At 35.6% G+C, this 13,829-nt stretch overlaps 1 protein-coding gene across 1 annotated transcript in view; it reads left to right on the plus strand.

Moving 5' to 3' along the window:
- The window catches only part of COL28A1 (collagen type XXVIII alpha 1 chain), a 167,454-nt gene extending 156,540 nt beyond the window's left edge, over positions 1-10,914 (plus strand). The window contains exons 34-37 of the mRNA XM_081286546.1: positions 6,425-6,457; positions 7,179-7,368; positions 8,889-9,061; positions 10,128-10,914. Of these exons, the coding sequence (XP_081142672.1) occupies positions 6,425-6,457; positions 7,179-7,368; positions 8,889-9,061 (396 nt within the window). The 3' untranslated portion in view covers positions 10,128-10,914. The remainder of the gene's footprint in view (positions 1-6,424; positions 6,458-7,178; positions 7,369-8,888; positions 9,062-10,127) is intronic.
- Positions 10,915-13,829: the final 2,915 nt, after the last annotated feature.

Below are 13,829 nucleotides of genomic sequence, written 5' to 3' on the forward strand. Positions count from 1 at the left end.
CAGTATGAAAAGACAAGGAAAGAAAGGACCACAAGCAATGCAGGTCAACTCAACTTTAGAAGAGGTAATAGCTACAACAGATGGAATGTCAGAAAAAGAGTTCAGGATATACATGCTTCAGATGATCTGGAGTCTCAAGGAAGACATGAGACAGCAAAATCAGACAATGAAAGATCACTTTGACAAGGAACTACATAAACAAATCCAGGAAGTAAAAGATCAATTACACAGGGAGATAGAGGTAATAAAAAACAAACAAATAGAAATCCTAGAAATGCAGGAAGCAATAAACCAACTTAAAAACTCAATTGAGAATACTACCAGCAGAGTAGATCACTTAGAAGATAGAACATCAGACAATGAAGACAAAGTATTTCAACTTGAAAAGAACATAGACAGTTCAGCAAGTCTGCTAAGAAACCATGAGCAGAACATCCAAGAAATATGGGACAACATTAAAAGACCAAACTTAAGAGTCATTGGGATACAGAAAGACACAGAGCTCCAAACCAAAGGAATAAACAATCTATTCAATTAAATAATATGAGAAAACTTCCCAGACTTGAAGAATGAGACAGAATCCCAAATCCTAGAAGCCTATAGGACGCCGAATGTGCAAAATCATAAGAGATCCACACCTAGACACATTATAATGAAGATGCCCAACATACAGAATAAGGAGAGAATTTTGAAAGCTACAAGAGAAAGGAAGCAGATTACATTTAGGGGTAAACCAATCAGGATAACAGCTGATCTCTCAACACAGACTCTGAAAGCTAGAAGATCCTGGAATAACATATTTCAAACACTGAAAGAAAATGGGTTCCAACCAAGAATCGTGTATCCGGCGAAATTAAGCTTCAGGATGGAAGATGAAATTAAAACCTTCCACGATAAACAAAAGTTAAAAGAATTCGCAGCTAGAAAACCATCTCTTCAAAAAATCCTTGGCAAAACATTACAGGAAGAGGAAATGGAAAATAACAATGAAAATAATGAAACAATGAAAATAACCAACAGTGGGAGGTAGGACAGTAAAGGGGGGAAAGTAATCAAAGAGGAAAACAAATCAGGTTTAGTAACATTAATAAACAAATATGGCTGGAAGAACAAACCATATCTCAATAATAACCCTAAATGTTAATGGCTTAAACTCACCAATTAAGAGACACAGGCTAGTTGAATGGATCACAAAACAAGATCCAACAATATGCTGCCTACAGGAGACACATTTGATAGGAAAAGATATACATAGACTGAAGGTGAAAGGTTGGGAAAAATCATACCACTCATATGGACTGCGGAAACAAGCAGGAATGTCCATACTCATATCTAATAAAATAGATTTCAAGCCAAAGTTAATCAAAAGGGATAAAGAGGGACACTACATACTGCTCAAGGGAACCATACACCAACAAGACATAACAATCATAAATATATATGCCCCAAACAATGGTGCACCTATGTTCGTCAAGCAAACTCTTCTCAAGTACAAGAGTCTAATAGACCACCATACAATAATCATGGGAGACTTCAACACACCTCTCTCACCACTGGACAGATCTTCCAAACAAAAGTTAAATAAGGAAACTATAGAACTCAATAACACAATTAACAACCTAGACTTAATTGACATATATAGAATATACCACCCAACATCAAGCAGTTACACTTTTTTCTCAGCAGCACATGGATCCTTCTCAAAAATAGATCATATATTATGTCACAGGGCAACTCTTAGACAATATAAAGGAGTAGAGATAATACCATGCATCCTATCTGATCATAATGGAATGAAACTGAAAATCAACGATAAAAGAAGGAAGGAAAAATCATGCATCACTTGGAGAATGAACAATAGGTTACTGAACGATCAATGGGTTTTAGAAGACATCAAGGAGGAAATTAAAAACTTCTTAGAGTTAAATGAAAACACAGACACAACATTTCGGAATCTATGGGACACATTGAAAGCAGTTCTAAGAGGAAAATTCATTGCTTGGAGTTCATTCCTTAAAAAAAGAAAAAAAACAACAAATAAATGATCTCATACTTCATCTCAAAATCCTAGAAAAAGAAGAGCAAAACAACAGCAAAAGAAGTAGAAAGCAAGAAATGATTAAAATCAGAGCTGAAATTAATGAAATCGAAACAAAAGAAACAATTGAAAAAATTGACAAAACTAAAAGTTGGTTCTTTGAAAAAATAAATAAAATCGACAAACCCTTAGCCATGCTAACGAAGAGAAGAAGAGAGAGAACTCAAATTACTAGCATACGGGATGAAAAAGGCAATATCACAACAGACACTTCAGAAATACAGAAGATAATCAGAAATTATTTTGAAGCCCTATATTCCAATAAAATAGAAGATAGTGAAGGCATAGATAAATTTCTTAAGTCATATGATCTGCCCAGATTGAGTCAGGAGGATATAGACAACCTAAACAGACCAATAACAATAGAGGAAATAGAAGAAACCATCAAAAGACTACCAACTAAGAAAAGCCCAGGACCAGATGGGTATACAGCAGAGTTTTACAAAACCTTTAAAGAGGAACTAACACCAATTCTTTTCAAGCTATTTCAGGAAATAGAAAAAGAGGGAGAACTTCCAAATACATTCTACGAGGCCAACATCACCCTGATGCCTAAACCAGACAAAGACACTTCAAAGAAAGAAAACTACAGACCAATATCTCTAATGAACCTAGATGCAAAAATCCTCAATAAAATTCTGGCGAAGCGGATTCAAAAACATATCAAAAAAATTATACACCATGATCAAGTAGGATTCATCCCTGGGATGCAAGGCTGGTTCAATATACGGAAATCAATAAATGTTATTCACCACATCAATAGACTTAAAAATAAGAACCATATGATCATCTCGATAGATGCAGAAAAAGCATTCGACAAAGTACAGCATCCCTTTATGTTCAAAACTCTAGAAAAATTAGGGATAACAGGATCATACCTCAACATTGTAAAAGCAATCTATGATAAGCCACAGGCCAGCATCCTTCTGAACGGAGGAAAATTGAAGGCATTCCCTCTAAGATCTGGTACAAGACAGGGATGCCCTCTCTCACCACTTCTGTTCAACATAGTCCTCGAAACACTGGCCAGAGCAATTAGACAGACGAAAGAAATTAAAGTCATAAAAATAGGAAAAGAAGAACTTAAATTATCACGATTTGCAGATGACATGATTCTATACCTAGCAGACCCAAAAGCGTCTACAAAGAAACTATTAGAGCTAATAAATGAATTCAGCAAAGTGGCAGGATATAAAATCAACACGCATAAATCAAATGCATTCCTGTATAATAGCGACAAATCCTCTGAAATGGAAATGAGGACAACTACTCCATTCACAATATCCCCCCCAAAAATAAAATACTTGGGAATCAACCTAACAAAAGAGGTGAAAGACTTATACAATGAAAACTACAGAACCCTAAAGAGAGATATAGAAGAAGACCTTAGAAGATGGAAAAATATACCCTGTTCATAGATGGGCAGAACTAACATCATCAAAATGGCGATATTACCAAAAGTTCTCTATAAGTTCAATGCAATGCCAATCAAAATCCCAACAGCATTTCTTGTAGAAATAGATAAAACAATCATGAAATTCATATGGAATAATAAAAGAACCAGAATAGCAAAAACAATGCTAAGCAGGAAGTGTGAATCAGGCGGTATAGCGATACCAGACTTCAAACTATACTACAGAGCAATAGTAACAAAAACAGCATGGTACTGGTACCAAAACAGGCGGGTGGACCAATGGTACAGAATAGAGGACACAGTAACCAATCCACAAAACTACAACTATCTTATATTTGATAAAGGGGCTAAAAGCATGCAATGGAGGAAGGATAGCATCTTCAACAAATGGTGCTGGGAAAACTGGAAATCCATTTGCATCAAAATGAAACTGAATCCCTTTCTCTCGCCATGCACAAAAGTTAACTCAAAATGGATCAAGGAGCTTGATATTAAATCAGAGACACGGCGTCTGATAGAAGAAAAAGTTGGCTATGATTTACATACTGTGGGGTCGGGCTCCAAATTCCTCAATAGGACACCCATAGCGCAAGAGTTAACAACTAGAATCAACAAATGGGACTTACTCAAACTAAAAAGTTTTTTCTCAGCAAAAGAAACAATAAGAGAGGTAAACAGGGAGCCTACATCCTGGGAACAAATCTTTACTCCACACACTTCAGATAGAGCCCTAATATCCAGAGTATACAAAGAACTCAAAAAATTAGACAATAAGATAACAAATAATCCAATCAACAAATGGGCCAAGGACCTGAACAGACACTTCTCAGAGGAGGACATACAATCAATTAATAAGTACATGAAAAAATGCTCACCATCGCTAGCAGTCAGAGAAATGCAAATCAAAACCACCCTAAGATACCATCTCACTCCAGTAAGATTGGCAGCTATTATGAAGTCCAACAACAACAAGTGCTGGAGAGGATGCGGGGAAAAGGGTACACTTGTTCATTGTTGGTGGGACTGCAAATTGGTGCAGCCAATTTGGAAAGCAGTATGGAGATGTCTTGGAAAGCTGGGAATGGAACCACCATTTGACCCAGCTATTCCCCTTCTCGGTCTATTCCCTAAAGACCTAATAAGAGCATGCTACAGGGACACTGCTACATCGATGTTCATAGCAGCACAATTCACGATAGCAAGATTGTGGAACCAACCTAGATGCCCTTCAATAGATGAATGGATAAAAATAATGTGGCATTTATACACAATGGAGTATTACTCTGCAATAAGAAATGACAAAATCATAGAATTTGGAGGGAAATGGATGGCATTAGAGCTGATTATGCTAAGTGAAGCTAGCCAATCCTTAAAAAACATATGCCAAATGACTGCTTTGATATAAGGGGAGTAACCAAGGACAGGGTAGGGACGAAGAGCTTGAGAAGAAGATTAACATTAAACAGGGATGAGAGGTGGGAGGGAAAGGGAGTGAGAAGGGAAATCGCATGGAAATTGAAGGTGATCCTCAGGGTTTTACAAAATTACATATAAGAGGAAATGAGGGGTAAGAGAAGAATAATACAAGTGGAATAAGTGATTTACAGTAGAGGGGGTAGAGAGAGAAATGGGGAGGGGAGGGGAGGGGAGGGGGGATAGTAGAGAATAGGATAGACAGCAGAATACATCAGACACTAGAATGGCAATATGTAAATCAATGGAAGTGTAACTGATGTGATACAGCAATCTGTATACGGGGTAAAAATGGGAGTTCATAACCCACTTGAATCAAACTGTGAAATATGATACATTAAGAACTATGTAATGTTTTGAACGACCAACAATAAAAAAAAGAAAAAAATAAAAGAAGCTAATGCTAGAAAAAGCAGAGGCTACATGGAAAAAAATTAAAAAAAAAAAAAATAAAAAGTGGGAAATGGAAAAAAAAAAAAGGTGCTCCCCAGAGCACTTCAAAGGAACATTATCATCCTACAGACAGTATATCTGAGGTTAGACTAATATCAGTTGGTTTTTAATGTTTGATAAACTACTCTTCAAACTCTTATATTTTGCTTATCATGACATATGCAAGCAAAAAACAATGGTACTTCTTTCCTGATATGGGGCATAGTTCTCCCCAATGCAAGAGACTGAGAAAAATTTCTTCTAGCCTTATTATTCTCAAGTTCTATGATTGTAGCAAAAGCTAACATTCAGATTGCTGTGTTACTCACAGTATCATTCTGAAATAAAGAGGAACCTCAAGTGATACAAAGTTGTACATTCATTTAAACCACTTTGTGTTTTGAAGTCAGTGAAAAGTTACTATCATATCCGAATTAAGTGCTTTTTGTATAGGGCCAGTGACCAATTCTAATAGACTTAATCTGACTCATGTAGCAGTACGTACTTTAATAACTTTAAAAATATACATACATGAGTATTAGAATTAATTAGCTCTTCCACCATGGTGTGTGTGTGTGTGTGTGTGTGTGCACGTGCCTACACATAGGTATGCACACAGCATCAAATGCAGGATAGCTGAGATAGAAGAGAGCAACTGATGATGACAACTGCCTCTTGATACAGTGTAACAAGGGTAAAAAAGCATCCCAGGTAACTATGTTACCTCATTCACAGATATACCTATTTAAATAAATTTTTCAAAAAAAGCAAGCAAGCAAGCAAACAAACAAACAGAATTACAAACAAGTGGGGAGCATGCAAGGATAAATAACCATACTGGACCAGAATTGAGGTGAATTACTGATTCAACTTCGTATAGTTAGGATCCAAATGGGGGGAAAAAGAAAAAAAAAAAGAACATAATTGTTACCCTAAAAGATTTGCCTAACTGCTGGAAATACGGTCAAGAAAACTGACACAACTTTTCTTTTTTTTTTTTTTTCCAGCAAAAACTTTTCTTCCTTGTTCCATTACATAAGGTGAATTTTGATGAAACTTGAAAGTTTTAGTCCCAGAAATTTGCTTTTGAAATTATATTGTTTGTTCCTTAGATGTCCAACATATCTTAGAAATTAAGTACCCACAGCCTTTAGCATCAGCTGGGATCTGGGTGACAGGAAGGGCAGGTGTTTTCAGCTGAGACTGGGCAGCAACAAATTAGATGACAAATCATTGCTATTGTTTTCATCTCAGCTGTGTTATTGTCCTCTACCACCCTGATTTCCATTCTCAAAATTGATTGGAATCATGGCACATATTTTGGAATGCATTGTTAAAATCTCTAGCGTTATAAAATGGATAGAAAAGGCCACGAAAACATTAAATTGGTGGTTATTTTCCCTCCTTATAGCAGTGACTAAGAAAAGAATGAAGTTAACCCCGTCCCAACCTCACATCATTCATACCCTGTACACAGAGCTCTCTGGAATGCATCTGTGCTTGGAGGTGGGCAGTGTGTGTGTATACATAAACACTTAAGCAAAGTGGTAGGGAAATTCACAGCCCAGCTATTCAGAGATGCCTGACACAGAGAAGGGGCCTTATTTCCTGAGCTTTTATTTGAAATAGTAAGTATCAGAAAGTTGGGGGTACATAGCCATGCGGAATTTTTCCTCAAATGTTCCCAGAAGCAAATTAACTTTTTTATTTGATATTATCATAACCAAAAAAAAATATAAATACTTTTGTGTGTGTGTGTAGCTCAGTGTCCCTGGACCCAAGCATGAGGAGAATGAGCCTCTAGAGCCGACGTGGGCTCATAGATTGGTTGTTACTTCCTCATCTGAGGCTGCTGCCACTCTTGGGCCACTGCTCAGCACCCTTGAGAGTATGAAAACCAGAACTCCAAGTCCTGGACTGATTTTACACCAGGATAATTTGGTGCACAAAGGTAAGAGACACCTAGCAATCAACTGCCGTACCTACCACATGAGGCAGGCACAGAAAGATGGTCTCTAAAATCTCATTTAAAAAAGAATGCACTGACTCTAACCAGGGAGGACAAAAGATATTTTTTGCTGGGTTATATATAGACTTGTAAACTGGCTGACTGTGGAATAAATTTTATTATAAAAGTTTTAAAGCTGTTTATTTTATTTTAAATGTTACTTCAAATTGAATGCCTTTAGAGAAGATTGTGTTCTGTTTGCCATAGTCCAGCTGCTCCCTGTTGTCTTACATGTGGCTTCCATACACGTAGGCATTTGAGGTTTTGACCTCTTGATTGCACAAGAAAGAGAAAAAAAGATAAAAATGTAGATTTTTATTTATCAACATATTTTCTTTTTTTAAAAAAAAATGGTTTTATTTTTTAAATATATGACAGTGGAATGCATTACAATTCTTATTGCACACCAACATATTTTCTATGGAGTTAATATATATGAAAAATTATATATATGCATATATATATGCATTTTTTGTGAAATATGCAAGAAAAACAACTTCCCTGTTTAGATTGGCTTGAAAACAAGTTATACAATATACAATATTTAGTTTTTAAGAGCAGAGGTAGAGGAAGTATGTTTCTTCCTATTTGGTCTAAATGTGAATCAAAGTACTATGGAGAATCACAAAATAGAAAGGGATTTAACATTGTTGGCATGGTGGTATGGTCTTGTAGTCTCAGCTACTCTGTTGGCTGAGGTGGGAGAATCACTTGAGCCTATGAGTTTGAGGCCACATGGTGAGACTCCATTTCAAAAAAAAAAAAAAAAAAAAAAAGAAAAGAGAAAACAAAAAAGGATTTAACAGATTGAAAGTTCTGTGATTAGAAGAATCTCATTAGTATAATATGACTTTATTGTTATGACTCGCCTTTGCTTTCTTACAGTGGGTACATTTCTGAAATTTATTAGTAAATTGACTTTAGAATGTCATATTTTTAGCATCCTATAAGAGTTGTCCTTTAGAGGAATTGTGATATAAAGAGCCTCTCATTTTCCTGCCTTTGGTGACTTACAGGGTTTTTCTTTTTAGGCACACACAGTGATACTTTCTATGAATAAACTGAAGGTGTAAGTCATTTTCATTCCAAATATTAACTTGATTTAAAATCAAATCCAAAGTAAATGGAAGAAGTCCTATCTTTCTCATATCAACAAATCCCCACAAAAGTATTAATAAATAAATTCTCACACTTTCAGGGACATGTGCATTTTTATTGGGGTTTCATAAAGATCAAAAACTTTTGTTTTAAATGAATGAATATGTAGTAGTAGAGTTTCAGGTAGTAGGCAGAATATTTGGGGTTTTTTGGATCCCTTGTTTCACTCATTTAGAATCATATTTTCTTAGTTGGTCTGCTAATGTGTTGAAAGCATATTTTAAAAATATAACTTCATAAAGCTTTTACTTTTCATCCCAGTAAAGAAAAACCTCTAGTAATGCATTATCCTTTTCCCACCCCAGATCCTAGATGTTTGGAAGACTTGAAGCCTGGAAACTGTGTTGATTATGTGGTTCGATGGTATTATGACAAACAGGTCAACTCGTGTGCCCGCTTTTGGTATAGTGGCTGCAGTGGCTCAGGAAACAGATTCAACAGTGAAAAGGAATGCCAGGAAATCTGCATTCAAGGATGAGTAAGTAAATTAACCTATCTCTATTGAAAGCCCAGAAATACTCCAATACAAAGAGGGCACCATTTTGTGTTTTTATAATTTAAAAATGTAATGAAATCCTCACAACAACCTTATGATGTGGGTGGTGATGTTAACTTCTTATATAGCCAAGAAAGCTAAGACACTGACAAATTTAGTAGCTTGTCAATTGTCAATCAACTAAAAGGTGGTGGAGCTGGGGACTGGAACTCAGGGCTGTATAACTTTGATACACAGGATCTATCTGCTTCATGACCTGTGATCTGAGTTTGATTCCTGTTAATTCCTGTCATACATATTATGTTAGGTCAAACACCCACCTCTGCCCATGGCCCCACTCCCTCACACCTTCACACCCTTGTCACTAGCAGAAGGTAAGTGGTGGGGAAGGACTTTGGGTAAAATTAGAAGTGATCAGGATTTTTTTTTTCCTGTAAGTGGACACAATACCTTTATTTATTTATTTTTATGTGGTGCTGAGGATCAAACCTAGTGCCTCACACGTGAGAGGCAAGTGCTTTACCACTGAGCCACAACCCCAGCCCAGTGATCAGGATATTTTTATGCATGAGTACTGGTGAGGCATGGATAAGGTGAGGGCAGTGAGATTTTTGCCATACATGCCCCAAAAGTGATAGTACAGAGAAATCAATCTGAATTAAGATGACTATAGTGTATTATAAACTGTTACTTCCTGTTTCTCCAACATGTTTGATAAGACCTTCATTGTATGTTTCAGTTAAAAATTTAAACACAGCAACTTTAAAAGTACGTGAATGGAATTTTTGATTCGATGGCAATGGAATGAGAAGGCACTTGGCAGCCAAGAACTACTTGAAGCCCACATCTACTTTTGAGCAGGATAATTTAAAGATAGGACTCACACTGAAAAATGAGCCATCGAATTGCAATATGAGTAAATGGAGAGTTCAGTCTGTCATTTTATAATAATTTTGTGACATCAAGTCTGGGAAGACCATTAGTTCTGAGCTGAGCTCAGACAGCATTTGTACGTATCATCTGACAGCATACTTTCTCCTTCTTTCAGACTGTGACTCTCATTCAAGTTCAACAATGCAGAAAAGAACTTTCAAGGAAGAAGGAAGTGGAAGAATAGCCATCTTAGCAAAAATAATATTATAATTCTGGGGTGTAATTAAAATTGTATTATGTAATATTTGATACTACAAAAGAGTCCTTGTAAATTTAAAAACATAATAGGATGAACACCAGTGAACACATCATCACCTAGGGAATGAACCAAACATTACCCACTCTATTGAAGTTTTTGAGTGCAATCTGCCACCACAGCCCCCCATTCTATGCTAGGGACATATTTTGAACATATACAACTGTTGCTACTGGTTTTATAGGTACTTTTACATGTAAAACTATATGTATCTCTAAGCCATGTTTAGTCTTGAATATTTTAGAGCTTTGTAAAAGTGGCAGCAGACTTTAGTCTTCATCAACTTCTATTCAATTTATAATTAATCATATATTTTTCCATATAAAATATATTCCTAAATAACTTATTATTTAGTTTTTTGAGCTTTAGAAAATTGGTGTTAAAAATGGATGTGGTAGCATATACCTATAAACCTAATGACTTTGGAAGCTAAGACAGGAAGATTGAAAGTTCAAGAATGGCCTGGACAACTGAGTGAGACCCTGTCTCAAAAATCAATCAAGCAAGCAACAAATTAATTAAGTAATTAATTAATTATATGGGCTGGGGACATCTCTGTGATAGAGCACTTGCCTAGCATGCTCAAGGCCCTGGATTTGATACCTATCACAAGAAAAAACAAATATTAAAATTGTGTTATATAGTTCTCCATTGTTTGCTAGACTATTAATTGTTTATATGCATTTATTTCACAGTTGTGTAATGTTTATGTGAATATACCACAATATATTTAACCATTACTTTGGAATGATCAAGTTGTTTCTATCTCCTTTTTTTTCATTATTTTATCAACATTGTCATGAAAGCTTTTATTCATGTCATATCCACATCAGTGTTTTTCTAGTGTATATTGCTTGGTTGCAGGGCATGTGACTATTCAAAACTAGTATATGTCATACCAATTTTTCCTCAAAGTGTTTGAACCAATTTATTATAAGTTCCCAAGAGTTGTATAGAAGAGTTATCAGAGTGCTTAATTTTGTTAAGTTGAATGAAAATGGTATCTTGTTTTAAGGTAGCATTCTCTGGTGCCATCCTAAAATGCCTAGTCAGCATCTGTGCTGCTGTTTCTGAGAAATGCCTGTTTATAACTGTGGGAAATCTTTTTTTATATTGGACTTTTTACCTTATTGAATTCTTGGAGTTTTTTTTTTAATATAGTCTGAGTTTTAATTCTTTGCTTGGATTTGTTTTGCTGACAAATTTAAAGCTTATCTTTTAAGTTTTCTTTCCCTCCCTTCATTTCTTCCTTCCTTCCACTTTTTTTGTCTACCTTGATTGTAGAGCAGTGAGATTTACCCATCTCCCCTTTTGCAGTTAACACTTTTTGCTCCTTCTTAATGCCTCTCAGCTTCTCAACACTCTTTCTTGGATGAGAAACTTCTCCAGGACAAAAGTCATTGAGTTCCCATCATTTCTCTAGATTCCCATCTTTATACCTAGTTATTCCATTATCTTTATTCACTCCTTGGTAATTTCTAGGTGATATCTTTTCAATTTGTTTAATTTTCTTTAGTTGTCCTTGGCATGAAAGTATGAGCTATATAAATATCTCCCCCCCACCCAGGATAGGGATCTATCCTTGCTAGGTAAGTGCTCTACCAATGAACTATAACCCCTAGAATTCTATCAGTTTTGGGTTAGGGCTTCACATATTTTCTCATTTCCTGGAAACTCATCAATGCATTAAAAAGTATATATTAGCCACCATAGTTTGTTGAAAAGTAGGACACTTCAGGGTATCTAGGCTGTTATTTTTATGGGAGAAAAAGTATTTTTATTCCTCTTTCAAGCTTTTTGTAACTGTACCCCCACAGAAAATTGATATGCAAACATATTATAAGGTTGGTTTGGGTATTTGTCTCTTCTTCTGAAATATCCTTGTTTTTCTTCCGTAACTAGCAAAGTCCTAACACTCCAATGACAACTGGGAGGTTTCTTCCTTTGTGGTTCCTTCTCATCCCTATCTTGTCAACACCAAGGACCCAAAGTACTTGGTTTATGTCTCCGTTCTGCACATTCTTCACAAGCTGAGCCACTTTGTACTTTTTTGAGGCACATCCGCATTAATTTCCTTTTGCTGCTATAACAAAAGACCACAGGTTTGGTATCTTAAACAACAAAAATGTGTTATCTTAAAGTTCTATACCTCAGAAATCTGTTGTGGATCTCCATGGTCTAAAATCAAGGTGTACATAGGGCCGTGATTCTTCTGGAGGCACTGGAGGAGAATCCATTTTCTTGCCTTTTCCAATGTCTAAAGGCCAACCACATTCCTTGGGCTGTGGCCTCTTCCTCTGTTTTTAGAACCAGCAACTGCAGGTTGATGTCCCTCATGTTATCTTTCTGGTTTACAGTCAGCAAAGGATCTTTGCTTAAAGGACTCATATGATTAGATAGGTCCACTTAAATACTCCAGAATAATCTTCCTGCCTCAAAGTCCTTCATTTTGGTTACACCTACAATGTCCTTTTTGCCATGTAAGATAGTGTATTCACAGATTTTGGAGATTAGGAAGTAGACATCTTTGGGTCCCTTACACTGTCTAGTTGCTCTTGGAGCAAAGACATCCATACCTTGTTTGTCTCCATGTCTCTACTTCCTTACACACAGGACAACCTCAATGCATTTTTTAAACATTGAATTCATTTTATAAAAGCCATTACATAAATAAATAGCTACTTGCAAGAGAAATATAGGAAAATTAGGGAAAAAATCATATCAGTTTAAAAGGAGGCTAAGAGAAAAGTGACATGTCAATGAGCGAAAACTATTACCTTCTGATTCACTTTGAGATTAGCACCCACTCTCTCCCTCCCCACCCCATCATTAGCAACCCAAAGGGAGAAGTCAGAAGGATTATTGTCTAACTAGATTAGAGATCAAAGAGAACAAATTGAACTTTGTGTGAATTAATTCTGGACAAGAGGCTGATGGTTTACATTTCATTATTTCCATTTTAGCATACTCTTAAAACTCCTACTGAGAACATTTCTTGACAATTAAAAAGCCAACAGAGATGGGAGAGGTACATGACATTTTGTTTTTCTATTCTCATGAAAAAAGGACAGAATGTGTATATGACATGCTGAAAGCAAGAATATGTATCTAAAGAAGTCTCCATTTAAAATTAAGACATGAAGAAATTTTTAGAATTTTATTAAGTATGAATGATGTTTCACAATTTTACTAATAAAAACTCATTGGTATGTTAAATATCTCAGATGATTATTTCTATTATATTTATTTACTGGAAAACTCAGCTTCAGTAATTCCAAGAAATGCTCTAATCAGGTGTTTGTAGAGTATTCTAAATGTATAAAATGATAGGCTTCATGACTTTAGTCTTAATACTGATCTTAAACACAATATAAGTTAAAAAAATCAATGAGAGAAAGTTATTTGCGATACCGTGTAACAGAAATTTTTATGTCTAGTAAACCCAGAGATCCTGCAAATCAAAGAGAATAAAAAAAGAAAACTAGGAAAATGAAAAGAATTATCAATTCAAAGAAAATGGACAATAAATATATGGAAAGATATTCTAATTAAATTATGGTA

This window comes from Spermophilus citellus (genome assembly GCF_964194105.1).
Source record: "Spermophilus citellus genome assembly, chromosome: 3".
In the NCBI taxonomy this organism is placed as follows: domain Eukaryota; kingdom Metazoa; phylum Chordata; class Mammalia; order Rodentia; family Sciuridae; genus Spermophilus; species Spermophilus citellus.